The sequence below is a fragment of the Peromyscus californicus genome, unplaced genomic scaffold (genome assembly GCF_007827085.1).
Source record: "Peromyscus californicus insignis strain IS unplaced genomic scaffold, ASM782708v3 Scaffold_21__1_contigs__length_65335640, whole genome shotgun sequence".
Lineage (NCBI taxonomy): Eukaryota > Metazoa > Chordata > Mammalia > Rodentia > Cricetidae > Peromyscus > Peromyscus californicus.
In genome coordinates, this window is record NW_026294514.1 from 28,208,203 (window position 1) to 28,234,481 (window position 26,279).

General features: G+C 49.7%; 3 protein-coding genes across 6 annotated transcripts; 1 reads left to right on the plus strand and 2 right to left on the minus strand.

Moving 5' to 3' along the window:
- Nucleotides 1-43: 43 nt before the first annotated feature.
- On the minus strand, nt 44-9,464 carry Glb1l (galactosidase beta 1 like). Of its 3 annotated transcripts, none has more exons than XM_052749924.1 (17): nt 9,337-9,464; nt 7,870-7,991; nt 7,538-7,704; nt 7,168-7,318; nt 6,807-6,867; nt 3,346-3,440; nt 3,075-3,249; nt 2,936-2,994; nt 2,713-2,834; nt 2,575-2,615; nt 2,263-2,381; nt 1,914-1,988; nt 1,713-1,802; nt 1,459-1,572; nt 883-1,014; nt 462-677; nt 44-307 (listed from the first exon to the last, which is right to left on the minus strand). In XM_052749924.1, the coding sequence occupies exons 2-17, from the start codon at nt 7,945-7,947 to the stop codon at nt 44-46; spliced, it is 1,959 nt and encodes a 652-aa protein (XP_052605884.1). In that variant the 5' UTR covers nt 7,948-7,991; nt 9,337-9,464. The 3 variants fall into 3 exon arrangements, with proteins under 3 accessions (XP_052605884.1, XP_052605882.1, XP_052605883.1); XM_052749922.1 differs by having other exon boundaries at nt 7,870-8,018; nt 9,337-9,463; XM_052749923.1 differs by having other exon boundaries at nt 7,870-8,030; nt 9,337-9,463.
- A 78-nt stretch (nt 9,465-9,542) lies between these two features.
- On the plus strand, nt 9,543-12,858 carry Stk16 (serine/threonine kinase 16). Of its 2 annotated transcripts, none has more exons than XM_052749932.1 (8): nt 9,543-9,629; nt 9,988-10,162; nt 10,700-10,919; nt 11,216-11,349; nt 11,501-11,621; nt 11,748-11,843; nt 12,208-12,329; nt 12,440-12,858. In XM_052749932.1, exons 2-8 carry the CDS (start codon nt 10,077-10,079, stop codon nt 12,576-12,578), a joined length of 918 nt encoding a protein of 305 aa, XP_052605892.1. In that variant the 5' UTR covers nt 9,543-9,629; nt 9,988-10,076; the 3' UTR covers nt 12,579-12,858. The 2 variants fall into 2 exon arrangements, with proteins under 2 accessions (XP_052605892.1, XP_052605891.1); XM_052749931.1 differs by lacking the exon at nt 9,543-9,629 and adding an exon at nt 9,636-9,801.
- A 1,294-nt stretch (nt 12,859-14,152) lies between these two features.
- Nucleotides 14,153-18,168, minus strand: Tuba4a (tubulin alpha 4a). Its single transcript, XM_052749926.1, has 4 exons — nt 18,034-18,168; nt 15,856-16,078; nt 15,418-15,566; nt 14,153-15,196 (listed from the first exon to the last, which is right to left on the minus strand). The coding sequence occupies exons 1-4, from the start codon at nt 18,034-18,036 to the stop codon at nt 14,225-14,227; spliced, it is 1,347 nt and encodes a 448-aa protein (XP_052605886.1). The 5' UTR covers nt 18,037-18,168; the 3' UTR covers nt 14,153-14,224.
- Nucleotides 18,169-26,279: the final 8,111 nt, after the last annotated feature.

Sequence of the window (26,279 nt, forward strand, 5' to 3'; positions counted from 1 at the left end):
AAAGGCTCCTGCCCTGTGCCCAGATTCAAGGGTCTTCTTTCTTTCAGTGCCCACTTAACTCCATTGGTTCATATGAACCTTGTGTTTCTGGGAGAAAATAGGCATATCCCCAGTGCAGAGTGCTATTGAGGATATGTGTATCCAGAAATTGGATTTGGGGCTCCTGAGGCACGTTTTCTAGCTCCAGCAGTGTGATTTTGTTGATGGATCTACCAAACAGCAGAAGTCTTGGCACATATAGGGTCTGTTGTGGACCCCGGTTTGTCCAGTACCGGCCCAAGTTAAACCCATTGATCCATACTTGGCCCTGGGGGTGGGGATGGAGTGGAAAAACAAAGGGTCAGCTCTCCACGGGCTAGAACTGCCCCCTTTCAGGCTCTAATCCGATGAGTAATTTCTATTCCCAGTTTGTTTTTCTTGTCATGTGCCCCCCACACTTCAGCTACCACCGTTAGCAATACCTTCGTCCATCCGGGCAGATAGAGAAACGTGTCCCCAAGTCTGCCTAACACTGTAAATGTGGTGGAGTAGAAGGCAGGGCCTGAGGCAGGCGGTGGCTGAGCTCTCTTCATCAGCTGCAGGGGGAACCACCACCTGACAAGCTTATCGACTTTGAGAGGGAACATCATCCACTCGGTGAGGATTGTCTGTCCCAAAAGCGGTGGTTCTAACAGGCCCTGTGGGGAAGCAAATGAGAAGCCATTCACTGCATCCACACAAGGGCCCACACTATCCCTAATCAAGCCCTGGAATGTAACTGGCCATGTCCATGTATTCAAGCACTATTCCTCTGCCTAAGCCTAGGGACGGAGTTCTTCCACTAGGCCCTGTTCTCCAAGAGAGGTGGTCAGTCCTGGGGAAGAATAGGCAAAACCAGCTTACCTTGAAGTCACTGTGGTTAGACCCAAAACTGAGCCTCCCCATGTTCTCTAGCAAAATATCCAGCTTGGCCCCTACTTTCCCAGTCAAATATAGTTCATTTTTCAAATTCCGTTCCAGAACACCCATCAGTTCCTATGGATAAGAGACAGGTTCTAGTAAAGCAAACACCCAGTACTCAGTTCTTGGCCCCTACACAGTGAATCACATTAGAAGACTTGATTTGGAAGAGAATGGGATCATCTTGTTGGTTATCTACCATTCTTCTGGTGCTCTGCTTTCTCGAGACAGGGTCTCTATGTAGTCCAGACTGCCAAAACGCCCTGTATAGCCCATGCTGTGACTCCCCTGCTGCAGCCTACTGAGTGCTGGGAATGCAGGCAGGTATGCCCCACCACATCCCTGGTTAAAAAACTATCCTTAACCACGTTCTCCCTCATCCCAGCGTATAACCTGAACCTCTATCCATGTGGGCAAACAGGTGGGAAAGGGTCAGAGATGGGGAAACTGTAAAGCTATAGGGTTTGGGGGTAAGGAAAGAAACTGAGATTATAAATTGGTTGGGAATTAGGTTCTTACCCCATCCACCATCACATAGGCACGGTCATGAATTCCATTATTTGGCACCCAGAATAGTGTTGGTTTAAAAATAGTGTGAGTCAGATAGGTCCGGTACAGCATAAAGCCGTGATCCTAGATACAGAAGAATGGGCTACTTAAGATGAGCTGGTGATAAGGACGGGCACTGTGGGAACATTAGTGACTAGAGGAACTTTTGGCTGTAGCTGTTGAAGGAGTCTGCCACTCCCGTCAGATGTGAGTTTATGCCTTACCTGCTTGACAGCCTCAAAGGTCAATGGCAAAACTGAACGGATGGGGCCGTGGGGGCAGAGAAAGTCTAGGAAAGACAGCAAATTCCCATCCTGTGAGGACAAAGAGCAACCAAACTGCTAAGTGTCTGAATCGAGGGCTGCTCAGGGTGAATGATTCAGAAAACATTGGTATAAGATCAGGAAAGAGGAGAAGAAACTTACCAGGCTCAAAGTCAGAGGTCCAAGCTTCATCTTGGGGCTGGGGGGAGGTAAAGGTCCCAAGGGAATTTCCTGGAACTGAGCCCAAATTCTCTCAGTAGTCATAGGAAAAGCAAAATAATCCAAGGCCCTAAAAGAAGGTTCTTGACCTGGAACCCAGGGATGGGCTGCAGGAAGCCATGAAGACCCTATAATTTTTCACATGTGTATAGCTCCCCAGATGGTCCTATGTGAGTGGGAAATACTTCATGAAACGCTAAGAGGGCTCTGTTACCCAGACAAGCACCACTAGTTTGTAGGGTTCTTTAACAATATGGAAACTCTCCCTTCTCCCCAATTAATAAAAGGGCACCTTGCTGATGACATTTCGAAGTGCAAAAAGCTTAGGTGTGGGATCCCCTGCTTCAGATATGGGTGCATCATAGTCGTAGCTGGTAGTAATTGGAAGAAAGTGTCCCTTCTCGTCAGCACCTGGGTTAAAGTAATTTAATTAATTCAACATCGTCTTAAGTGATAAGCACTAGGCAAAGAGCTTTGTGCAGAAAATCTTGCGATTAGGGGGGACAGTGGTAGCCATACACAGCTTCTAGACATCCTAATCTGTGCAGTCCAAGATTTTAATTCCTTATTACCTCCCTGCTCCCACCACAGGGGCAGCACTCACCATTCCAGTATCCAAAGTTAGTCCCTCCATGGAACATGTACCTAAAGTGGGGGTGGGTGGGAGAAAGGGTAAAATCTGACCTATGGAACCTTAACTTTAAACTCCAACCCCCAGGAACATAAGTGTGTCCTCAGTTACATGTTCACACTGGCTCCCAACTCGAGCATTTTTTCTAGTCCTTGGGCTATAGAGATACTGGACCGGGTGGAGTGATTCTGGCCCCAGTAATCCAGCCAGCCTGTATAGTACTCAGAGTTCACCTAGAGAGAGAAGTGAAAGAAGTCATGGTGAGGAGGGAAGAAAGCTGCTCCCATTCCAGCCAGATTATTAATTTTTATTCCCCTTCCCGATAGCCCCTCACCAGTGGCCCGTGGGGTTCATAACTCCGAAGCAGGGCAAAGAGTTTGGTCATGTTGTCAGCTGCAAAAAGAAACAAGGGTAAAGAACACATATCACAGAGGAGGTGCCCAGACTCCACTCCCAAGCCTTGTTTAGGAGACCTGGGCCAAAATCTATAGTGGTATAGAGTCCTGGGAGGGAACCACATCTGAGTCCTTGAGGCCCATCTGTGGTGAAGAGCAAGATCTCGTCTCCTAGCAATGCCCGGAAGAGGCCAGCCAAGTGTCTCATGTACTTGAAGTCACAGGCCTTGTAGCTACCGTACTCATTCTCCACCTACCAGGGAAAAGTAAAGAGGGTCCCGCTGTGAGGCAAGGGAGGTCAAGGACACCTGGACCTACTTCTCTTGCCCAGCCCACTTCCCATTCATACCTGAATGCTAATGATGTTGCCCCCATTGTGGTAGAGAAATGGATATATCTTGGGCAGCAAGACCTGGAACCAGGAGTCCACAGCAGCAAGGAAGTCTAAAGGAAGGAGCAGTGTGCTCTGCTCATTAGGGGTCACTGCCTTCACAGCCCCCCTCCCCAGCATTCTGGACAGTCTCCTCAGTGCCACACTCTAGGCTGTAGCCTCCTTTCCCTGGCTCCCAACTAAATCTAGAGAGCAGTGACTCTTTCTGAATTTTATTATTTTTATTTCTTTTTTTATATGTTTGAATTTGTTGCCTGCATGTTATGTCTTTGTACCATGTGCCTTGGTAACTGCAGAGGAGGCCAGAAGAGGGCATCGGATCCTCTGGAACTGGAGTTACAGATGGTTATGAGCCACCACATGGGTGCTGGAAATCAAACCTGGCTGCTCCAGAAGTCAGTGCTCTGATGTGCCGAGCCCCCTCTCCAGTCTCAGCAGCAGTGACTCTCAGAGGAAACTCTAGGAGTGCAGGAAACTAAACTGTTTCCTAAGACTCCATGTAAGAAAAAAAGGCTAACCACATAACATGGAGCTATTATGTAGTCAACTTACACCTAAGAGTACTGTGAAATTTCACAGAAAAGTAGTGTTTGACTTGGATGGACTCTTATTTAATGAACAGTCCATGTGAATTCATGCCTTAAATTCTCAACTCTTATTTATTACTTTTTTGTTTTGTTTTGTTTTGTTTTGTTTGTTTTTTCGAGACAGGGTCTCTCTGTGTAGTTTTGCGCCTGTCCTGGAACTCACTTGGTAGCCCAGGCTGGCCTCAACTCCCAGAGATCCGCCTGGCTCTGCCTCCCGAGTGCTGGGATTAAAGGCGTGAGCCACCACCGCCCGGCCCTTATTTATTACTTTTATGATTCCCCCTCAATGCCATCATGCATGTTATTTCTTCTTCCTGACACTTTTTCTCCCATCCCCCTTTCTCTAGTTGATGTTAATTTATGCCTCCATTCTTTATGCTCGGATTTCAAAATTGCATTTATTTATTTATTTGTATATGTGTGTGTGTATATATACATATATATGTGTATATATATATATATATATATATATATATGCTATTATGACAGCTGAGGGGTGGTTTGGACTAGCAGATAGTGGTAGGGGTAACCAGAAGTAGTTAGTTAAACTCAATGTTGTTGAGAGTAACACTGACATGAGTGTGTGTGTGTGAATAAATGTATGTGCTGTGGTGACATATGAGTGAAAGTCAACCTTCAGGAGTCAGTTTTCTCCTTCCACCACTTGGGTCCAAAGTGTCAAACTCTGGTCATCAGGCTTGGTGACAGACATCTTTACTTATGCCTTCCTTAATTTTTTTAAACAGGGTCTTCCTATGTAGCACGGACTGTCTTGAAATTCACTATATAAATCAGAATGGCCTGGAACTCACAGAGATCTGCCTGCTTCTGCCTCCTGAGCATTGGTACCACCACCGCCTGACTTAAAAGAAGTTTTTATCAACGTTCATTGTGTGTGTGTGTGTGTGTGTGTGTGTGTGTGTGTGTGTGCGCGCGCGCACTCAAGTCACAGCATGCTTGTTGAGGTCAAAGGACAACTTGCAGGAGTTGGTTCTCTCCCTTCACCACACGAGTCCAAGGGACTCAAACTCAGGCTGGCAGGGTTGGAAGTGACAAGTACCTTTATCTGTTGACCCACCTCATAAGGACTATTTTTTAATTCTTTTTTTGTTTGAAAAAAGGTCTCACAAAGTAGCCCTAACTGGCCTCGAACTTCCTCTGAGGACCAGGCTGGCCTTGAGCTCACAGAGACCTGCCTGCCTCTGCCACTTAAGTGCTGGGATTAAAGACATGTGCTGGATTAAAGACATGTGCTGCCATGCCCAGCCCATTCTTTAAAATTCATTTAATTATTTTTCTTTCTTTTTGTATATGGTACTGTATTTGCATGTACACGTGCATGCCAGAAGAGGGCATGGGAACCCATTATAAATGGCTGTCAGCCACCATGTGGTTTCTGGGAATTGAACTCAGGACCTCTGGAAGTGCTGCCAATGCTCTTAACTGCTGAGCCATCTCTCCAGCCCCTAATTATTTTTCTTTTTATGTTTTACATAAAGGCGGTCCATCCAAGCGCATATGAAACCACATTTATTCATTGAACAAATATTTATGGGTGCTGACTATGCTTCAAGCACTGTTCTGGGTATATAGAAGGGAAGAAAACAGAAAAAAAAGTCTCTGGCTTATGGATTCTCTTTCTAGGAGTGGAGGCAGACGAACACATGAGAAACTACAAGGCAGGAAAGGAGGCCTATGATAGTTCAGTACAGGATGCTCACAATTTAGAAGGTGATTGCTGCAGAGGTGCTGAGCGAACACCACATGCAAAGGCCTTGGGACCTGAGGCTGGTACATGTGGAGAATAGCGATGAGAGCAGTGTGGCTGGGGCAAGTGAACAAGGCAGCGGGGCAGGTACCAGGGTGACAGGCCTAGGGCCCAGGAGACTGGTCCATATTCTAAATGACAGGAGCACATGTTAGGGAGGTTAAGTAGCACTATGATATGACTTGAGATGTATGTTTCCACCATTTCCACAGAAGTTCACTGGCTGTGATACTAAGAACAGACTACACGGGAAGGAGAATAAACCAGGAAGAGCAACGAGGATGCAATTAAGATGCCAGCGAGGGGAGGCTGGGGCCAGCCAGTGGCAGCAGAAGTGACCGGAAATAATGAAATTCAATGTTGTTGAGAGTCATCCTGACAAGATTTTTGTGATGGACTGAATGCAGGGTGACAGGAAAGAGTGTGAAGGCAGGAGAGGTGTGAAGGGTTACACCACAGTGTGTAGAGTGCTGGGGTGGAAGATGGAGTGCCACTGGCTGAGATGGGGAGATTCTAGGGACAAATAAGTAGCTGGTTTGAAAAGCCCATTCCAGAAGCTTAGTTTCAGCTCCATCCCTGACCTTTTATTTGCCTATCTAGAGAAGCAACACAGAGGTTTAGTGTGTGTAGAGAAGTCACGGGAAAGGTCCTAGGAGAGAAGGGCATATTGGGAGTCATTAGATACTTCACAGGTTAATTCTATCACACAAATGGATGGGATTACCTAAAGAATGAAATTAGAAAAGAGATATATCCAAGGACTTCGTCCTGGGATAGTCTAGCACTTAGAGGAAAGGGAAATGGAGGAACAGACTGAGCCTGTAGAGGATGGTCTTGAACTCCTGATCCTCCTGTCTCTATCTTGTAAGCGATGGGATTGGAGGTGTAAATCACATGCCTGCTATGCACCACACAAGAGTAAAAGTTTTATTTTGCCCAGGGACTAGGTCTCTCAGTTCCCAGTTTCTAGCACTCTGCTAGACATGAAGGAAAGAATAAATGTATGACCTCCAAGTGAAGGATGGTCTCTTGTTCAGGCACTCAAATCTTTTGTCTCAACTCACCTGGATCTGAGGATCTCAGATGAATATTAGGTTTTCGAAGCAGCCAAGATGGGAGACCTCCCTTGAGAAAAACATAAGGCAACACATAAGCATACAGGATTTTTGTTTTGTTTTGAGAGAGGGGTTCACTGAAGCCTAGGCTAGCCTCAAACTCAAACAGCAGTCTTCCTGTCTCAGCCTCCTAAGTGCTGGGATTACAGGATAAGCTACCTTGTGAGCTACAGATAGTTTTGTTTTGGGGTGCAGTGGGGGAGGTAAGAAGGGAGGGAGTTGAGTGTAAGTGCTGGAAATGGGCAGATAGTAGTATTTGAAACCCCGCAAGAACTTCGCCTTCCGTCCTGCCCTTCTTCAACTAACTCACCATCTCCCACTCTGCACAGATGTAAGGTCCTGGTCTCAGTATGACCAACAGGTTCGCTCTAGCGGCCTCATTCAAAAAAGCAATGAGATCCCGGCTGCCGTTAAAGTTATAGACCCCAGGCTCTGGCTCATGGTAGTTCCAGGGCACGTAACTGAGAAAGGAAGATGTTAACAGGTCTCAGAGGTAACTAGGGGACTCAGGACTTGCGGAGAGAGAAGCAGCTGGAAGGAGGTTCTGGGCCACCCTTTCCCACCCTTGCCTGAGGAGTCCTGGAGCTCCAACCCTTTTCAAATCCTGTCTAGTTTTCCTGTTCCCCGTTCTAAGGAAGAGTAAACGTCGCTTCCACCAAGCTCTCCAGAGCACTTCTTACAACTGTACAGCGTTGAGGCCGCTCATTTGCATCTTGAGAAGCCGGTCGGCCCAAAGTACCGGCGGGACGCGAAAGTAGTGCAGGCTGCCAGAAATATAGCGGAACGGGGCCCCGTTTAGGAGGAATCTGTCATGTTGCCGATCCACGACGAACGAGCGAGCTTCTACCTGCAAGGGAGAAGCCTGGCTCAGCAGAGGTCTGGCGCGAGGGTCAGTGTCTGCCAAGGGCTTCACAGATTGAACTGACCCTGTCGGTGGTCGACCATCTCTCCTCCGCCGGTTCCGTTTCCCTTTCCCCACACCCAGCCAGGCAGTTCGACCCTCTCAGCTTACCTGGGCCAGCAGCAGGGGCAGCAGCAGCAACAGCAGCATCACAAGCTTCAGCGGCAGGGAAGGCAGGTCAGGAGGCATCTTCACAGCCACGGCACTTACAGGGTTCTTCTGCTCTGTGAGGGCTGTCCCACCCGTCACGTGTCGGATTCCTGGGAGGGAACCTCAGCAAGCAAAGGGGCGGGGACCACCTCAAGTTTTCAGGCAGTTAACCCGGACTTTGCCTTTTGCCTGCAGCCACCCACCATCCACTAGTTTGTTAAATCCTCTACATCTTGCTACTCAAAGTGCTGTTCACGGATCAGCTTCATCAGCATCATCTGGGAACTTGTTAGAAATGCAGAATCCCGGGTCTTACCCCCGACCTATAGAATCAGAATCTGCATTTTGTTTTGTTTTGTTTTTCGAGACAGGGTTTCTCTGTGTAGCTTTGGTGCCTTTCCTGGAGCTCGCGCTGTAGACCAGGCTGGCCTCGAACTCACAGAGATCCACCTGCCTCTGCCTCCTGAGTGCTGGGACTAAAGGCATGCGCCACCACTGCCCGGCCAGAATCTGCATTTTAATAAGGTGTCCTGCTCTTCTACACTGAACTCTCTGAGGGCTAGAAGGGCGTCTTGAATCTTCATGACTAGCAAAGTATTTGGCACATATCAAGTTAAATCTATATGAGTGGCAACAGAACCAAGGGCTAAAATAGGTTCAGAAACAGTGAAAAACATAGAAAATCTTCATAGTGATCACAACTATGGAAAGGGGAAACTGAGTTACAAGGAGTCTGTTTGGCCATTCTTTTTTTTTTTTTTTTTTTTTTTTTTGGAGGTGCACCCCTTTCCAATATATCTGCCTGTCTAGGCAAGAGATGTGAAAAAACATAGTGCAAAGCTTGGAAATCCAATTTTCCAGTTCGCCTGCCTTCACAGCTGTGACGAATCAGGGTAGAAAATACTATTTCTGTTTATCGACACACATTGAAGGCTATGTGTCAGATAATGTACGAAAGACATTTCATTTAATCTTGAAAAAACCCCATGAAATAATTATCATTCTCATCTTACACACAAGGAAAATGAATTAAGAAGTGGCTGTCCAAAGCACAATCAGTTCACTAGGGCTGGGATTGGAACTAGTCAGTTTGGCCTCACAATTCACAACGCTTACTTAGCCCTAGGTACTACTACTGTCTTACAGCTGGGGAAAGTGAGGTTCTGAGAGGCTAAATCACTTCCTGGAGGTGACACAGCTAGGAGACTGTTAGGACCAGATTTAGAAACTGTGGCACGCTGGTTCAGAGGCGCACTCCGACCCTCGCTAAGGCAATGGAACACAGGCCAGAGGCCTGAAAGTGTTCTGGGATCAGACCTCCGGGCATCTAAGGGCCAGCACCCATCCCTCCCTGGATCCTCCTCCAAGTTAGGCTGTGGTGGGCCACTTTCGGACTCCAGCGCGCGGGGGAGGTATGAGGCCTCCTACCTCCGACATTGGGGGACGGAGGTCCTAGAGGCCTCGGGCAGAGCCCGGCTTTGCTCCCCTTTGGTACAAATCCCTGCGTCTTGACCCTTCCTGAAGGCCAAGTGGGAACCCTCAGGGAGATACAGAAACCATCCCACCCTCCGGGTCTAGCCGGGCCCCCGCCTCTCACTTCCGGGTCCCCACATCCTCTGGCAGCCTCTTGTTGCTAGGATACGGCGGGCCGTTACTTCGACGCGGACTGATGATGTCACCGCGGCTTCCGGTCCCTGGCCCTTTGCTCAGGCCCGAGCCAGGTCAGTGGGGAGCCTGTACTTTGCAGACCCTGGGCTCGGTCCCGGGCGGCGGAGGGTGGGCTCAGCCAGAGGTGGGCTCGAGTCCCGCACCTCCTGCCCAGCCACCCCATGCCCGACGGGCGTGAGAGCGGGACCTGGCGGAAGGTGTGCCGGGGTGGAAGGAAGCGGCCTGGTAAGACGCAGCATGGCTTGACGCTTTGAAGCGCCAGAACTCAGCCGTCTTAGCGCTGGAGTCGCCGGGGTCTGTTTTCTTTAGACGTGAATCTGGGTTCCCGGAGCTGGACCTGAGCTCTCCGTGTTGGTACCTCAGTGGCTCTCAGGATTGTTCTTGACCCTCCACCTGCTGTTTTCATTCCAGCATGCTCCGCGGGGGCCCCAGCCCATCGCCTGGAAGAGCCCGCTCTCCCTGGAAGATAGACCATCCCTGAAGAGGATGACTGAGACATTATGGGCCACGCGCTGTGTGTCTGCTCCCGGGGAACTGTCATCATTGACAATAAGCGTTACCTCTTCATCCATAAACTGGGGGAGGGGTGAGTGTTTGGAAGTCACTTAGCTAGTCCCAGGTCATTTAAGGACAATGGTCAGCACATGATAGAAACGCCAGAGTGTTAGCCTTAGATTCTTCCTCACCCGACTTAGCTGAATGGGTCAAGAAAGTGGAATCTGGACCCTGGCCTCCTGGATCCACCTTGTGTGACCTTAAGTCAACTGTGGCTTCTTCATCTGATTAATGGAGATGATTATAATGTCTCACTGAGGGGCTTGTGAGAACTGAGATAGTATGTTTATTAAAACATGTCACCCAGTGCCTGGCTCATAAGCACTTGACAAATGTTGGTTGCTCCTTGATATTAATTGAACATCTTGTGCTCAGACCATAGAACCTCGGTAATTTCTGTGTCCCTGCTCACGAGGAGCTCAAGCCCTAAATCTTGAAACTGTATGAGAGCCACATCCTGGGAGGGTTTCTACTCCATGTGAGAGGCACCCCTCCCTAAGGGAATTCCTCTGGGTCCAAGCCATGTGGGAGATGACCATGGTCCTTCACTGACCCCTTTGGCCCACAGTGGGTTCAGCTATGTGGACCTAGTGGAGGGGTTACATGATGGACACTTCTACGCCCTGAAGCGAATCCTGTGTCATGAGCAGCAGGACCAGGAGGAGGCCCAGCGAGAGGCGGACATGCACCGCCTCTTCCAGCATCCCAACATCCTTCGCCTCATGGCTTACTGTCTGAAAGAACGAGGTGCTAAGCATGAAGCCTGGCTGCTACTACCCTTTTTCAAGGTCAGAAAGGCTGCTGCCTACAGAGGGGATTGTAACAGATTGCACAGCCCTGCCCAGGGCTCTGTGGGTAGTCAAACATAAACGTGCTGGGAACACATGTTTGTTCCTGGTTTGGGCCATTTAAATTTGGGGCTTAGAGAACCGTTTGGTCCCATATGAATTCGACACACAAAGCCCCAGATGATCAGCAACAGTGTATGTGGTAAAAGGTTGACAGACTTTGACACAGAATAAAAGGGAGTCCCGGGTAGTAGAGACTTCAAAAGTATCTCAAACTAGGACAATTTGTGTTGTAGAGAGGTACACTGTGGAATGAGATAGAAAGGCTGAAGGACCAAGGCAACTTCCTGACTGAAGACCAAATCCTTCCAGTGTTGCTGGGTATCTGCAGAGGCCTTGAGGCTATTCATGCCAAAGGTTATGCACACAGGTCAGTGGGAGGGCCCTATGCGCTTACTGGCACCGAGTGGGAAGAGCTGTCCCAAGAGAACTGGGGCGTCCCTGTTCTTTTCCCATGGTGCTCCCTAGGATCCCAGCTTGCCGGTCCAGGATGCCCTTGGGTCATTGTCACTTCCCTCCAGGGACCTGAAGCCCACCAATATTTTGCTTGGTGATGAGGGGCAGCCAGTTTTAATGGACTTGGGTTCTATGAGTCAAGCATGTATCCAGGTGGAGGGCTCCCGCCAGGCCCTGGCTCTACAGGTAAGAGAGTCTCCAAGTTCCTCTGGCCATCTCCTCCCCATCCCCATCTCATTCTGATGCATGTACCAGTTTGGTCACATGATCCGGCTTGTGCTCCACTTTTGCGCTCTGGGGACACTTTTCCAGGACTGGGCGGCCCAGCGGTGCACCATCTCCTACCGGGCACCTGAGCTTTTCTCTGTGCAGAGCCACTGTGTCATCGATGAGCGGACTGATGTCTGGGTGAGGAGCATGTGGGTGGGAACCTGGGTGGAGAAGGGTGTGGCTCTGTAGCTACTATGGAATAGAGGGAAGGAGACCTTTGGTTGCTGTTGCATGGAACCCCAGAACCACACTATGTCTCCATCTCTCTCCACTTCCTCCCTGGGAACCATCACTGTTACTGTTCTCAGGAAGTGGTGTCATCTCTGTGGCTGATCTGGGTCAACTGCTGGAGGCAGTAACTAAGCAGGGCCTGAAGAGGCCTCCTGCTAACAGTTCCTCTGGGTGAGGCTGGCATATTTTTAGCTTACGTGGTCTCCTTTTATCATAGCAGTAAGTGGGATACCATTTTTCCCCTTCCAGGAACTAACCAAATTATGTTCAGTCCCTAGGCTGTGTGCTTTATGCCATGATGTTTGGGGAAGGCCCTTATGATATGGTGTTCCAGAAGGGTGACAGTGTGGCCCTTGCTGTGCAGAATGAACTCAACATCCCACAGAGCCCCAGGTGAGCAGCAAGAGGGACACCAAGCGTTATAGACTCTTGCCTAGAGCCAGTCAAGTTGGAATCTCATCAGTCTAGGCGTCCTTCAGTCCTCTGCCCTCCACTTCCCACAGGCATTCTTCAGCCTTGCGACAGCTTTTGGCCTCTATGATGACTGTGGACCCCCAGCAGCGCCCTCACATTCCTGTCCTCCTGAGTCAGTTGGAGGCATTGCAGCCACCGATTTCAGGCCAGCACACCACCCAGATCTGATCAAAGCAATGGGCATGTTGGGAAGATGACCTTGAAGCAGCTTTCACTGGAACTCCTTCCGTTCAACCCAGGATGGCTCTTAACAGCTAGGGGCAAGAATGGTGGGTCCTTGTATTCTGCTCTCTTATCCCAGTACCTGGGCAAGGAGCCTAAGGCGAGGTGGGGGAAATATAACAGAAAATAGAGCTCAAAGCTGGACTGCTGGGCACACATCATGTTCTATTTCCAAATCCGGGAGCAGGAGAATATATAAAAAGGAGAATAAAGTGAAAAGACTCTATGTATTTTAGATCACTATGTCTGGAGGGAAAGAATAATGAACTGTCTGGTTGCCATTTCCAAGGGAATAGCCTGGGAAGAGGGACTGGTGTGTGATGTCAGAGGCAGATGTACTTGAGATTTGGCTGCTTGGCAGCAGACAGGTCTTTAAGCTTTCCTTAGTCAAAACCAGAGTCTCCAGCTTGAGCTGGTTTCTGCCTGTGCCAAGAAGTGAGACCAGGGTCCCCTTGAAAGCACACTCAACTAGTGTTCTGTCATTGTGAAGGTGGGTACCTTAGTCAGAACAACAGCCCGGCCCGGCAGGTTTGCCAAGTCTGTGACCTCGGGTGGAAGCACACCAGGTCTCCCCTCCTCAGCAGGACAAGGGGAGTGGAGTTGGCATCCATTTTTTCCAGTCTCCCCGACTAGCCCATACAGAGTTAATAATTGATGAGGCCAGTGGCCTGTGGCAGTATCCAGCAGGCACTTCCTGCCCCATTTGCTGAGTAAACAGGCACCCTGCCTTAGCTGGGCTTTAAACCAGTTCCTCAGGGAAGGGCACTGCGTCCCTGAATCACCAGGGAGGGGAGGCAAGGGCAGGGTTGGCTCTCCTGGAGAGTTTGAAGCTTCCTCCCCAAGCCATGCCCACCCCTACATGCTGACGTCAACCTGAGTCCTAGGGTGCCTATTAGCAAAGTGTAATTTTTCCCTTGGGTCCAGGCAGAGGCTGAGGCCAAAAGAAAGCACAAACAGAGGGGAGACGTCCTGACTTTTAATAGCAGCCCCAGAAAGCAAGATAGACAGCGAGCTATGCAAAGCTGTTAAAGGTGTGATGGCACAAACCGCCAGGAGATTGCCCTTGTTCCTGCCCATCCCCCAAGTTGGTGAGGTGGCTCTGTGCCCAGGAACTTTGGACCGGCCCAGCCCCCGTTCCCAAACCCTCAGTGTACAGCCACGCTTGGGCCAAGCCTTGCTTCTAAAGCTGTTGAGTGAAGGAGCAGCAGCAGCAGCAAGGGCAAGAGCAGCCCAGCCATCCGACACACAAGCTACCAGACACCAATTCCTGGTTGGAAAAGTGAAGGCTTGGATCTTGCAATAGTTTGTAGCTACCCAGAAAGGTCCAAGATTTGGTCCTCGTTTCTTTCCTGTCCTGGGTGTCCTTAGGACCTTACATCAAAGTCCTTAGGTTCATACTTTCTGGGGCTCAATACGGGCCCACCCTCAGCCGTGTAAGGCTAACAGGTCAAGAGTGGCAAACAGCGGGGAAGTAGCAGCCACGGCAGAAAGGGACTCGAGCAGTCACAAAGGGGACAAGAAACCGTGCAAGGAGACTTTATTTCGAAAGGATTTTGCAATGAACACAATGAAAATAGGCTCCAAGTATCTGTCTATTCTTCTCCCTCATCCTCATCCTCGTAGGAGTCGATGCCTACTTCCTCATAATCCTTTTCCAGGGCAGCCATATCCTCTCGAGCCTCAGAGAACTCACCCTCCTCCATGCCTTCACCCACATACCAGTGTACAAAAGCCCTCTTGGCATACATCAAGTCAAACTTGTGGTCCAGGCGGGCCCAGGCCTCAGCAATGGCGGTAGTGTTGCTCAGCATGCACACTGCACGCTGCACCTTGGCCAGGTCCCCCCCAGGCACCACGGTGGGTGGCTGGTAGTTGATACCAACCTTGAAGCCTGTGGGGCACCAGTCCACAAACTGGATGCTGCGCTTGGTCTTGATGGCAGCGATGGCAGCATTGACATCTTTGGGCACCACGTCTCCACGGTACAGCAGGCAGCAGGCCATGTACTTGCCATGCCGAGGGTCACACTTCACCATCTGGTTGGCAGGCTCAAAGCAGGCGTTGGTGATCTCTGCCACTGACAGCTGCTCATGGTAGGCCTTCTCTGCAGAGATGACTGGGGCATAGGTGGCCAGGGGGAAGTGGATGCGAGGGTAGGGCACCAGGTTGGTCTGGAACTCTGTCAGGTCCACATTGAGGGCCCCATCAAAGCGCAAGGAAGCTGTGATGGAGGAGACGATTTGGCTGATGAGGCGGTTGAGGTTGGTATAGGTTGGACGCTCGATATCCAGATTACGGCGGCAGATGTCATAGATAGCCTCGTTGTCTACCATGAAGGCACAGTCTGAGTGCTCCAAGGTGGTATGGGTGGTCAGGATGGAGTTATAGGGCTCCACTACAGCTGTGGACACTTGTGGAGCTGGGTAAATGGAGAACTCCAGCTTGGACTTCTTGCCATAGTCAACAGAAAGCCGCTCCATGAGCAGGGAAGTGAAGCCAGAGCCAGTGCCCCCTCCAAAACTGTGGAATACTAGGAAGCCCTGAAGTCCCGTGCACTGATCAGACTGAAAGGCAAGGAAGAAGAGCAATATAGGTAGGGGAGAGGCCCAAGGAATTTTCTTCTAGTTTTGTGAGACCTAAAGTATCTCAGAAGTTAGGGCAAAGACTGAACGCCCCCCTAAACAACACCGAATTCTAAAACAGCCAGAGATGATCCTGGAAATGGATCTGAAAACTTCCTGCACATTGAGTCCAAAGCTCCCTCCCTGCCAAGCTATAATCTCACCAGTTTGCGGATCCGGTCCAGCACGGGGTCGATGATCTCTTTCCCAATAGTATAATGGCCACGAGCATAGTTGTTGGCTGCATCTTCTTTCCCAGTGATAAGCTGCTCTGGGTGGAAGAGCTGGCGGTATGGGCCGTTTCGGATCTCATCTGAAAGACCATACATCACACATTGCTGAGACAAAAACCACAAGGCTATGCTCAGCAGAGACCCTCCTCCCCACCCTCAGAGTGGCAACTAAAGCCAGATACATAGAACTAGCTTATCCTGCCAGCCTGGGGCCAGCATCCATCTTCATCATCAAATGAAGTCAAGGGGCTTCAAGATCACAAAAACCCAGTCTAGACACTTGAAGAGACACTCTCGACCTTCCTCAAGAGTGCATCCTCACCTCCATCCCCTCCCCACTCCCCCACCCCCCACCCCACCCCCACTCACCAATTACGGTAGGTTCCAGATCCACAAAGACGGCCCGAGGCACGTGTTTCCCAGCTCCAGTTTCACAGAAGAAGGTGGTGAAGGAGTCATCTCCTCCACCAATGGTCTTATCACTAGGCATCTGCCCATCAGGCTGAATCCCATGTTCCAAACAGTAGAGCTCCCAGCAGGCATTGCCCATCTGGACACCTGCCTGCCCCACATGAACTGAAATGCATTCACGCTGAGGGATACAGAGAAGGTCACAGCATGAGAGCACATCCACAACTCCCCCCTTCAGGAGGTTCTCTCCTGGCCTGGCACCTATTAGCTAGGATCACTCAATTGGTAAAAATACAGTAAGGTTGGAGCTGACAGAGGTCAGAAGCAGCTGGAAGCCTCTCCAGTCTCAACACAGGGCTCCCCAGACTGGAGGCATCCATCCAGTAGGGCAGACCGACCCCTTAGCCTAGTTCTCAGTAGAGAATTTATCAAGTGAGAGCTGTATAATCCTGTTACATCCACAGGACACAGAGAGGACAGAGGGCATGCACACATGACAGGCAGAGCTGTGGTAACTATAACAGGGTATATGTGTGTGTGTGAGAGAGAGAGACAGAGAGACAGAGAGAGACAGAGAGACAGAGACAGAGAGAGACAGAGAGACAGAGACAGAGAGAGACAGAGACAGACAGAGACAGAGAGAGACAGAGAGAGAGAGACAGAGAGAGAGAGACAGAGAGAGAGAGACAGAGAGAGAGAGACAGAGAGAGAGAGACAGAGAGAGAGAGACAGAGAGAGACAGAGACAGAGAAGACAGAGACAGAGAAGACAGAGACAGAGAGACACACAGGCTTTCCAGCTGCTTCCAATCCATGCAGCTTCTAAAATATGTTTACAGTTTATAGCCAGCACCCTACTTGTTTAATCTTTGCATTGAAGATGAACTGAAATTTCCGACAACCTTCTCCCCTTCTTTCCTGTGGGCAAAGAGGTGTCTCAACCTTCCATCTGGTATCAGCTGACCCATTCTGGCCATCAGGATGCGGTAACCCCCACCACCTTTAAATCCCATCTGGCCTTGGGGAATCAATCCCATCTGCCTCCTCTCCCCACCTCCACCCCCACACTCTGCACGGCTTCACCACCTCCATCCTCCGCCTCAGCCTGCACCGAAATAGCAGCAATAATGCGGGTAAGCGCTGACGGCAGGTGCAGGCAATACAGGTATGCTGGCGCTCTGGCAGCCCGAGGCTCCGGCCAGGCAGTCCATAATTTAACCCCCCCGCAGCACCCTTCCCACAACCAAATGGCCAGGGGGTGGGGGTGTATGCAATTTCTAAGTACCCAGAAAAGGAAGCGGAACCTGCTAGGAGGCTCTTGAGGAAACCCGCCTTGCCTCTCGCACCAGGCAAGGGGAGAGCCATCTGTACCTGGGCCCTACGTCTAGCTTTCCTGCTGGAGTTTTTCCAGTTACTTCCCAGCCGAAAGCCCGGATTGGGTTTCTGCCCCCGCTCCGGGGCTATAAATACAACCCCCTACGTGCACCTCTTTCCCCTCCCCCTGCCAACCTGGCCTCGGCCGGGGCTGTCGATCAGCGCCAGCTGTCTCTGCCCGTCCTCCAAGCACCCATGCTCCCGTAGGAGGGGCCCGCTGGCCTCCCGAGGCCAAACCCCATTCCCGCCACCCCTCCTGGCTCAGAAGGGGGTGCTGAGTCACGTATGGGGGTGTAAGTGGGAAGGAGGCACACAGAGGAAGTCGGGGTGCGGTACTAAGTAACCCCTTCTACCAACCGGCGCCAAGCACGTGTTCGGTCAGTTCCAGGGACTCGGGGGGATAGATAGATGGGTGGCGGGGGCAGCCAAGCAGGTCTTCCGCCGCCCGAGGAGAGGGCTGGGTGCAGGACCGCGTGACTCCCCTTAGGAGGGTTGGGGCACAAGACGCTTGGTACGGCAGGAGGGCAGCACAGTAGGGCCCCTCTCTGCCAGTGAAGAAGCATCCTCCCCGGTCCCCAGACTCTGAAGGTGGACAACACACTAGGCCAAAGTCACCAGGAGGGGTGGGGGGGAAGTGCAAAACTCTTGCATCTCCCGGAGACTCGGAATGCTAAGTGAAGGGTCCCCAGCATCTCTAGAGGAAGTTTCCCAAAGGAGCGGGGCATTTACAGGACCAGACAGATGCTGGTGGGGCCTCACTCACCATGATGAATCTGGGCTGTGCGTCTCACGTAGAGTCAGGGTCACGGGTCTCGGTGAGATCTGCGGAGCTGCAGTGCCGCACCACTCTTATAGGCAGGAGGCGGGACGCGCGCGCTCGGCCCGCCCACCATGGGGCGGGGCGGTCTAAAGACCCCACCCCGTCAGGGTAGGTGGCCCCCAGGAATGAAGCCAAGTCTGATCCCTCCCCTTGCCGCGCCGGATTCCCTCACCTGTCGGGTTTGGGTTAGGAGCAGCGGCCCATTTTCGTTTCTAGTTTTGAGCGGACGCCACGGATTCCGAAGATCCGAAGCAGGGACGCAGGGTGCGGTGTCAGGGCGTGTCTTGACGGCACCTGCGTCATGTGGACGCCCATGGTGCAGGTGTTCCGATTGAGGGTGAACGAGGTTCAAACAATCCTTCAGAAGCGGCTGTCCCTGGCCTTCTCCGCTGTCCTCCCAGCCACGCCACCCCGGAGCCTCGGGAGGGCTGGGTTGCTGGGGCTGGTCGCCCGAGACCCCCTTACTGCAGACCGCCGCCTGCTGGTCCCCGGCCGAGACGGCAGGCTTTCGCCCACACCTGTGGGAGGCCGAGGACCGAGAACTACAGAGCCTGAGCCCCAGGGTGCCGATCCTGTAGACTGTCCGGCAGCGCCAAGCCGCGCAGCCGATCTGTGAGAGCCGACGCGAGAATCTGCCACCTCTCGCCGGTCAGCGGCTCCGTCATTAGCGCCGTCACTATTAGTGTGCTCGCCGCGACCGCCTGACCGCTGCTGCGGAGCACAAAACCCAGAGCCCCCGGGATAGCATCCAGGCGGCCCTATGCAACTTTGGGCAAGTGACTTGGCTCCACTGAGTTCTTGGCGTTAACAGCTGAAGAGATTCCTCCTTTTTACGTTTCATTTCCGTTTTGTTTTGACAGGCCTTTCTAAAAGTTCTTTCTGCTTTCTCAGACTTACATTACTCTCGCAGAGAAAAATCCATCAGACAGCCCAGGTGCTGGTTGTCATGACCTTAAGAAACCTGATCCCCAGGTTAGTCACTTGGAAAAGATTCACCGGCCTTTCTTCCTATCCTCGTCTTAGGGACAGGGCTGTTTGACAACATAACACAATACCATAAAATATACAGTGATGGCAACTTTCCACCAACAAAGTAGCTAGTGGCATTTGACTTAGAGAAGATAGAAAAGAATACAATAAATTTGACAAACTCTCTTCCCAGTCCTTGCCATCTGGTTAGAATTAAGGTTCATCAGGAGAGCCTGAAGGTGTATTCATTTGGTAGCATGCTTGTCCATCATTGTGAAGTCCTGGGTTCAATCCCTAGCATGGGGGGGGGTTGGAAGGGGGGGTGCTCATTCATAAAATGAAAATGAGCAAGGGCATTTAGGGCATTAGGCTGCTTCCAAACATGAGTCATGGTCTGGTCAGAGGAAAGAGCCTTGATGATCACAGGACTCAGTGACCATGTCGCAGCCTTCTCTTGTTTCCTTGTGTAGCCACCCAGCAGAAGGGATATAAAAGATCTGAGGTATCAGGCAAAACTCTAAACTTGTTCGACCTTCGGATGTAGCTCTTCATTTGTAAAAACTGAGGTAACCATTTCAGTTGTGGGTGCCAGACAAGTGCAGAGCAATGTATAAGGAACCACCTGGATTCTCATAGCTTCCATTCACACTTGTCTTAGTATCTGTACTGTGTACCACTCTAGTTGTTTGTGAACCTGTCTTATATACCTGAAGGCAAGGGCTATGTTGCATCATTCTGTTTGTTTGTTCATTTTTTTTTTTTTAGTCCTTGATTCTTAGCATGGTACTTAGAACATTTGCTAAGCATGCATTCATTCAATAATCCATTATACTTCAGAGATGGGGCTGCATCTGAACAGCTGAGAGGCCCAAGTCCCTCTCAGAAATGTTGCATTCTGCTGGGGGTATAGCTTGGAGGTAGAGTGCTTGCTTAACATGTGCAAGGCCCTAGGTTCAGCCCCCAGTACTGCAAAACGCAAACAAACAAAAGAAGAAAGGTTTTATTTGGACTTCGTGGTGCTAGCATATGAAAAGATCAAGGAGTTTTGGGCTGCAGTATCCTGCAAGTCCCCTCTATGTTAGAAGAGTCGCTAGGACTCACAGATTTTTCACATAATGTGCTCATGGCCTCGGTTGACAGCAGTTATGTGGTAATGATGGGCAACTGGGTCAGAAGGGGAAAGACACAGGGGTCTGGGGAAGTCTATGCTTTTTATCTTCCATCAGGGTTCATGCAAAGCATGCTCTTCTTTCAACATAGGAAAACCAGTAACATTTCCCTGCAATATTTCTGGTCATGTGCGAGGAGCCAATGAAGGCCTGAGGGAACGTGTGAAGAGTGAATGACACCCTGAGTGCATGTGTACTTTTTTATTTTTTATAATTTATTTATTTGTATTTTATGTACATTGATGTTTTGCCCACATGTATGTCTGGGTGAGGGTGTTGGATCCCCTGGAACAGGAGCTACAGACAGTTGTGAGCTGCTATGTGGGTGCTGGGAATTGAACCCGGGTCCTCTGGAAGAGCAGCCACTGCTCTTAACCAACTTGCCATCTCTCTAGCCCATGTATGTGTATTTTTGACATGGGCACAGCCATGTCAAGAACCAACACCTTAGACCCATGGGAAAGCACCAAAGCATTCTTCAGTTATGCTCAGAATGGCAAAGCCTTCCTCTGATCCAAGCATGAATGTTTATGAACTCCCAGTACTAAGGTAGATTTGACACCATTGGTCAGTATATGCAAAAGCTAGCAGCTACAGCTTCCCTGGATGTTTATAACCTGAGAGTGCTTCCTTACAGAGACTTAATTTCTCTCCCATGCTATGCATAATAAATGTGTTAATTCTAGTTGTTTCAGTAATTAGTAGGTCTCCATCAGAGTGCTCATAGTCCACCTGACCCTAGCTTTTCTGTTTATATGTCTGTCTGTCTTCCTTAATTTGACTCAGTCAGGTTTCTATACCCAAGCCTCAAGGGATACAGTGCCCATGTAAACCCACTGGAGACTCAGTAGCTGAGATTTTCCCAAAGGCTTGCCCCATAAGCACCTCTGCCTAGCACTTACCAAAATGTTAGAATCATAGTGGAAAGTGGGTATTTGGCACAAACCATATTGCTTACGCAGTCTATGTACAGTGATCGATCCATATCCACTCACTGTTGACTGTGAATGCTGAGAACCAGAGTCCCGGGTGCTAGATGAGGGTCAGCCTTCCAAGCAGACCTGTCTCCTTTGCTAAGTCTTTTCTGCAGTCATATGAAATCCCAGGTGTCAAATCTACCTTAGTACCGGGAGTTCTTTCCAGACCTGTGTTCACATTTAACTACTGCGGTAGGCAGAGAATAATGCCCCCCTCCCATATCCGCTTTCCAATCCCTGCAGCCTGTGACTATGTTACTTCATGGCCTACTTACATTATTATTATTATTATTATTATTATTATTATTATTATTATTATTATTGACAGGATCTCCTTATGTAGTCCAGACTGACCTTGAACCCATGATCTTCTAGCTTCAGACTCCTCAGTGCTAGGATTCCATGTGTGCACCAGCACAACCAGCTAAGGTTTTCAACTTTGGGATTGTTGAATGCTCATTGTATAAGTATTGTAACATTTGTAGGGGTTTACAGAAAGAACAGAATTACATTGCATGCTCACACAATGGTGAAGGAAAAAAAAACTCATTACTCCTCCCCCTCCATCTCTGACTCTCTCTGTCTCTCTGTCTCTCTGTCTCTCTGTCTCTCTCTCTCTCTCTCTCTCTCTCTCTCTCTCTCTCTCTCGAGACAAGAATACAGGTGTATGCCTATCCTTCCTTCCTGCTCTTTCATTAGAATATTTTTCTTGGGCTGCAAGTAATGGAATGCATGTCTACTCATGGATTAAACAATGCAGATATTCATTACCCTGTTAGAAGTCAGAGTAGGGCCGACCCAAGGTTCATTCAATGGTATCACCCATAACTTCAGTATTTCCAGCTTTCTCCTCTGGCGTCCTCAGTAGGCTGATGACGTCTTCCCTCTTGATCACAAAATGGCTGCTGCAGTTCAAAGTATCATGGCCTGATATGACACTGTCTTAAGGCAGGGAAGAAGAAAGGTTTCTTGCATCTCTTTTCATCTGAGAGAAAAACTTTTCCTTAAGGCAAACCCCCTGCAAGAAAACAGAAAGGGAAGGGATGAGGAGGGACAGACACATTAGCAGACATCCTTATGTCTCACTAGCCCATTCCACAACCAACTTCAGCGGCGTGGGGGGCGGGGGAGGGAGATCTAGAGTGAGCTAGAGTCACCCCTTGGTCTGAGCAACTGGAGAGGTGAGTACTTAAAGAAAATCTGGCTGACGAGTCGAGACAGGGCAGGCGAGGCTGTTTAGGAGAGCTGCTGTACCCAGCCTTAGCAGGTAGCTGCTCTCACTGCCCTCCTAAAGGCTGCATCTTTGGTCCAAGCCATGCTCCCCTCTTTCTGCGTGCCCGAAGTCACCTCCCAGCCAGTGTTGTGGTCTACTTTGAGCTCTCCACACTTTGGTCTCTCCAAAACACAAACCTGCCCCCCAAAACACAAACCCCACAGAATAAGAAGGAAAATGTATTATATATACATATATGTATATATAATACAGGTAAAAGTAAAAACCCAGAGGCAAAAAACAGATGGGATAATTTAAGAAAAGCTGGCTAGAAACAAGCCAAGCTAAAGCCAGGCATTCATAAGAAAGAATAAGCCTCCATGTTTATTTATTTGGGAGCTGGATGACGGCCCCCCAAAAAAGCAAAAGAATAAAAAACAAACAAACAAAAAAACTACAGCACACATCTGTAATCCCAGCATTGGGGAGGCTGAGGTAGGAGAGGAAATTTGAGGCCAGCTTTGGTTATGTAGTGAGTTTCAGGACAGCCTTGGGTGACAGAGCAAAACAACAAAAAGGAAAGAAAAGAAGACCTCGTCTCAACACAAAACAAAGCCCAACCCCCTCAGCATCTTTAAACTGTCTTGTATGATATCCATCTGACATTTGGATAGTAGAGTTGGTGATGACTAGGTCAATTCTGAGACATCTAGGTCCAAAGTCTGGAAGAAGTTTAAAGGCTATACAAGTGAGTTTGGGGCCTAAAAGTACCTCTTATCCCATGCGGATCCATCTAGTTAATAATTCCGAAAGTCTCTGGTTTATTTGTGGACCAATTCATCATGAGGTCTCCCTCACCAACCCTGGGTATTTTCATAGCCCATTCTCCTCCTTGTCAATTAGACCAGAAGAAAGAAAAAATTCTGGCTTTGGAGATTTGGGTCCACACCCACAATGGGAGGTAGCCATCTGGAGATTCTGGGCTATTCCTTACCTGGGTTGTAAGAGGGTCTCTGAAAAGGCCTCTGTCTCAGAACAAGTTTCCTAGCATCGGCCACAGTGGCTAGAATTTCACATTAGCCACTACTTCCTGGATAGGATTGATCGCTGAGGGACATACTTTTAGTAACACCCTATTCCTGGTGGTGGTTCTAACAGGAGGAGGGACTGAAGAAATGCACCGTGATGTCCACACGACGCTGGGCTTCTCTACAGCCACTGCTCAGGTGGTGAGGAAGTGCATTTGACAGAGGTTCCTGTCTAGCCATATGAGAATGCTGAAGCTAACGTGGGGGCAAGAGAGTGGAGGGATGTGCACCAAGTGATTTGGCCTGGCTATGGGCTCAAGACTGGGGAGGAAGGAGATAAAGACATGGGGGTGTTTTAAGAAGGCATGTCGCCACACATATATAATTTGAAGTAAACACAGGAAGGGTTGTGGGGCTAAGAATACTGCCATGTGCAAGAAGAAGCTGAGCCTGGGTCTCAGAAGAATCTTAATGCCACCACTAATGAACCCCCGTGTGACCGTGGGCGGGACACCAGAGACTTCATTTTCTTTTTCTTCATCCTGGGAGAGAGAGGACCATCTTGTCTCCTTCGCAAAGCTGCGGAGGGAGTCAACGCAGGCAGGAGCAGGGCTTCACTACAAATTATAAAGCAAAAGCCAAGTACGGTGGTCATGCCTACAGTCACAGCACCCAGGAGGCAGAGGCAGGAGGCTCAGCCAGGGCTACATAATGAGACCCTATTTCAAAAAGACAAAACAAAACCAATCAATCAAACAAACTCATCATCTGGCTTTGCCTGTGGAGAACAGCAGCATGTCTGGGCCAAGCATTTATGAAAGTTTCTCCCCTTTGAAAATCTCTTATTACTCCTTCTCCCCATTGGACAGATGAGTAACCCAGAGCAAAAGACGCTATCTGCTTGCAGATCTTAGACACGGGCTTCATTAGACTCTGGTTCTCTGTATTTCATGGCATTCTGAGGTCCTACCAAGAGTGCCCCAGGTTTTATCACTTCCTTGAGGACTCATGATTTCTGGAGTGCTGCAGACATCATCTTAGTCCCGCCCATACTCCACTTCCTGGGCTTGCCAACCGCAGGAGAAGGAGCTGTTGCTCTGGGGGCTTGATTTCAAAATCCTCTGCCAGCTGTGAGGGTTATCCAGAAGATGGGATTATGTGACTGTCAACAGACCTGTTCTGGATACCTGCATGCCCCTCCTCTGCCCACCCCACTCAGCTCCCCTGTTTGGACCCAGACTGGACTCTTGAATGCGTAACTTGCTGTTCCTGTAACAATCAATAGGTCAGCTCTCCTGGGACACAGTGTTTCTTGGGTTTTGGTGTTTTACTTATTTATTTACAGCATTCCACACTGAGAGACATCAGAAAGGATAGATCAGGGCCACGGCAGTGGCGCACGCCTTTAATCTCAGTACTTGGGAGGCAGAGTCAGGTGGATCTCTGTGAGTTCAAGGCCAGCCTGGTCTACAGAGTGAGATCCAGGACAGGTACCAAAACTACACAGAGAAACCTTGTCTCAACCTCCCCCCCAAAAAAAAGATAGATCAGGAACAGGTCTCTCATAGATTCATCTTTCTGCCCAGTGGCAGACACACAGGCATCAGACTCCAACCATTCCTGGGCAGGCAGCATGGAAAGCAGGGATGCAGGGCCCAGTAGGTCCAGAAGGTTGAGGTAAAGGAAACTTGGGAGTCCAGATGTTCATGGGGCTACAGCATGTAGCGAAGTAACATTAGGTTAGAGCGAGACTTCCATAGGTATTTGCATGTACGGGGAGCATGTACGGGGAATGGACAAGAGGTAGGGATAGCCTAGGCTCAGGAGCAAAGCTGGTCAAGGGCTCTGAATTCAAGGGTGATCAGTGGCAGGGAGGTCACCAGAATTTAAGCAGAAAGTGCAGATGTTTTCCATTCTGGCTGAATGTTCAAACCCTGCATCCACTTACCGATACAGACTTCTGGGGCTCTGGTTCCCTTCTTTCAGCTGTCGAGGGACAGCTTTAGAGACATATCCTTCTATAAGCTGTCACTCATTGGCTCATGTGTCACACCTTTGTGTAACCTCTCATTTCAGCCACATATTAGCAGGAGAGAGAGAATGTGAAAGGAGTGTTCCATGCATCTAGAGCTATTGGTCTGGGTTGTACACCAGCCAGGCACGTTTGATATCTTCAGCTGTCTTCCTACCAGGCAAGATAGAAAAGCCTAACCTTTCCCAGGGTCAGTTTCCTTCACTGTAAAGTGTGGGTCAGGGGTTGGGGCGGGGGTGGGGGCAGCCATCTGAGGGATTGCTGTGAAGACGAGCTATGCATGAGAAGTCTGTAAGGCACTGCAAGGCATCTAATTTGTGCTTATTAAATGGAAACCAAACAACAAAACCTTCTGGGTAGGAGATTATACCATGTTTACCGAAATAGGAGCCCGGGAAGCTGAGGCGAAGAAATGTGTCTCCAGAGGCAAGTTTTTTGTTCCAAACCTGTTGCCTCACAGCATGGAGCTTTGTTCCCTGAGAAGCCAGACACCCTGTGTAGGACTGGTGGTTCCTGGGGCCAGGACTGTGTCTGATTTCATGGATGGAGACTGGGTAGGCTCAGGAATACTTCAGGTGTTGGCTTTGCCAGGCACTGGGTGAGGCAAATCGGGCTCCCTTCCTCCCACACCTGGGGAGTTCTTGAATGTCTACATCTCTCGCAGATTAACTCATTATCTTCGTTTATCATAACACTGAGGGGTCGAGAAACTGGTAGGGAGCTCCAACGTGTATTAAGCACCCGAGTGTGTACGTAGGGCAATGGGATAGGCAGCTTTAAGTATTTATTTTATTTTATTTT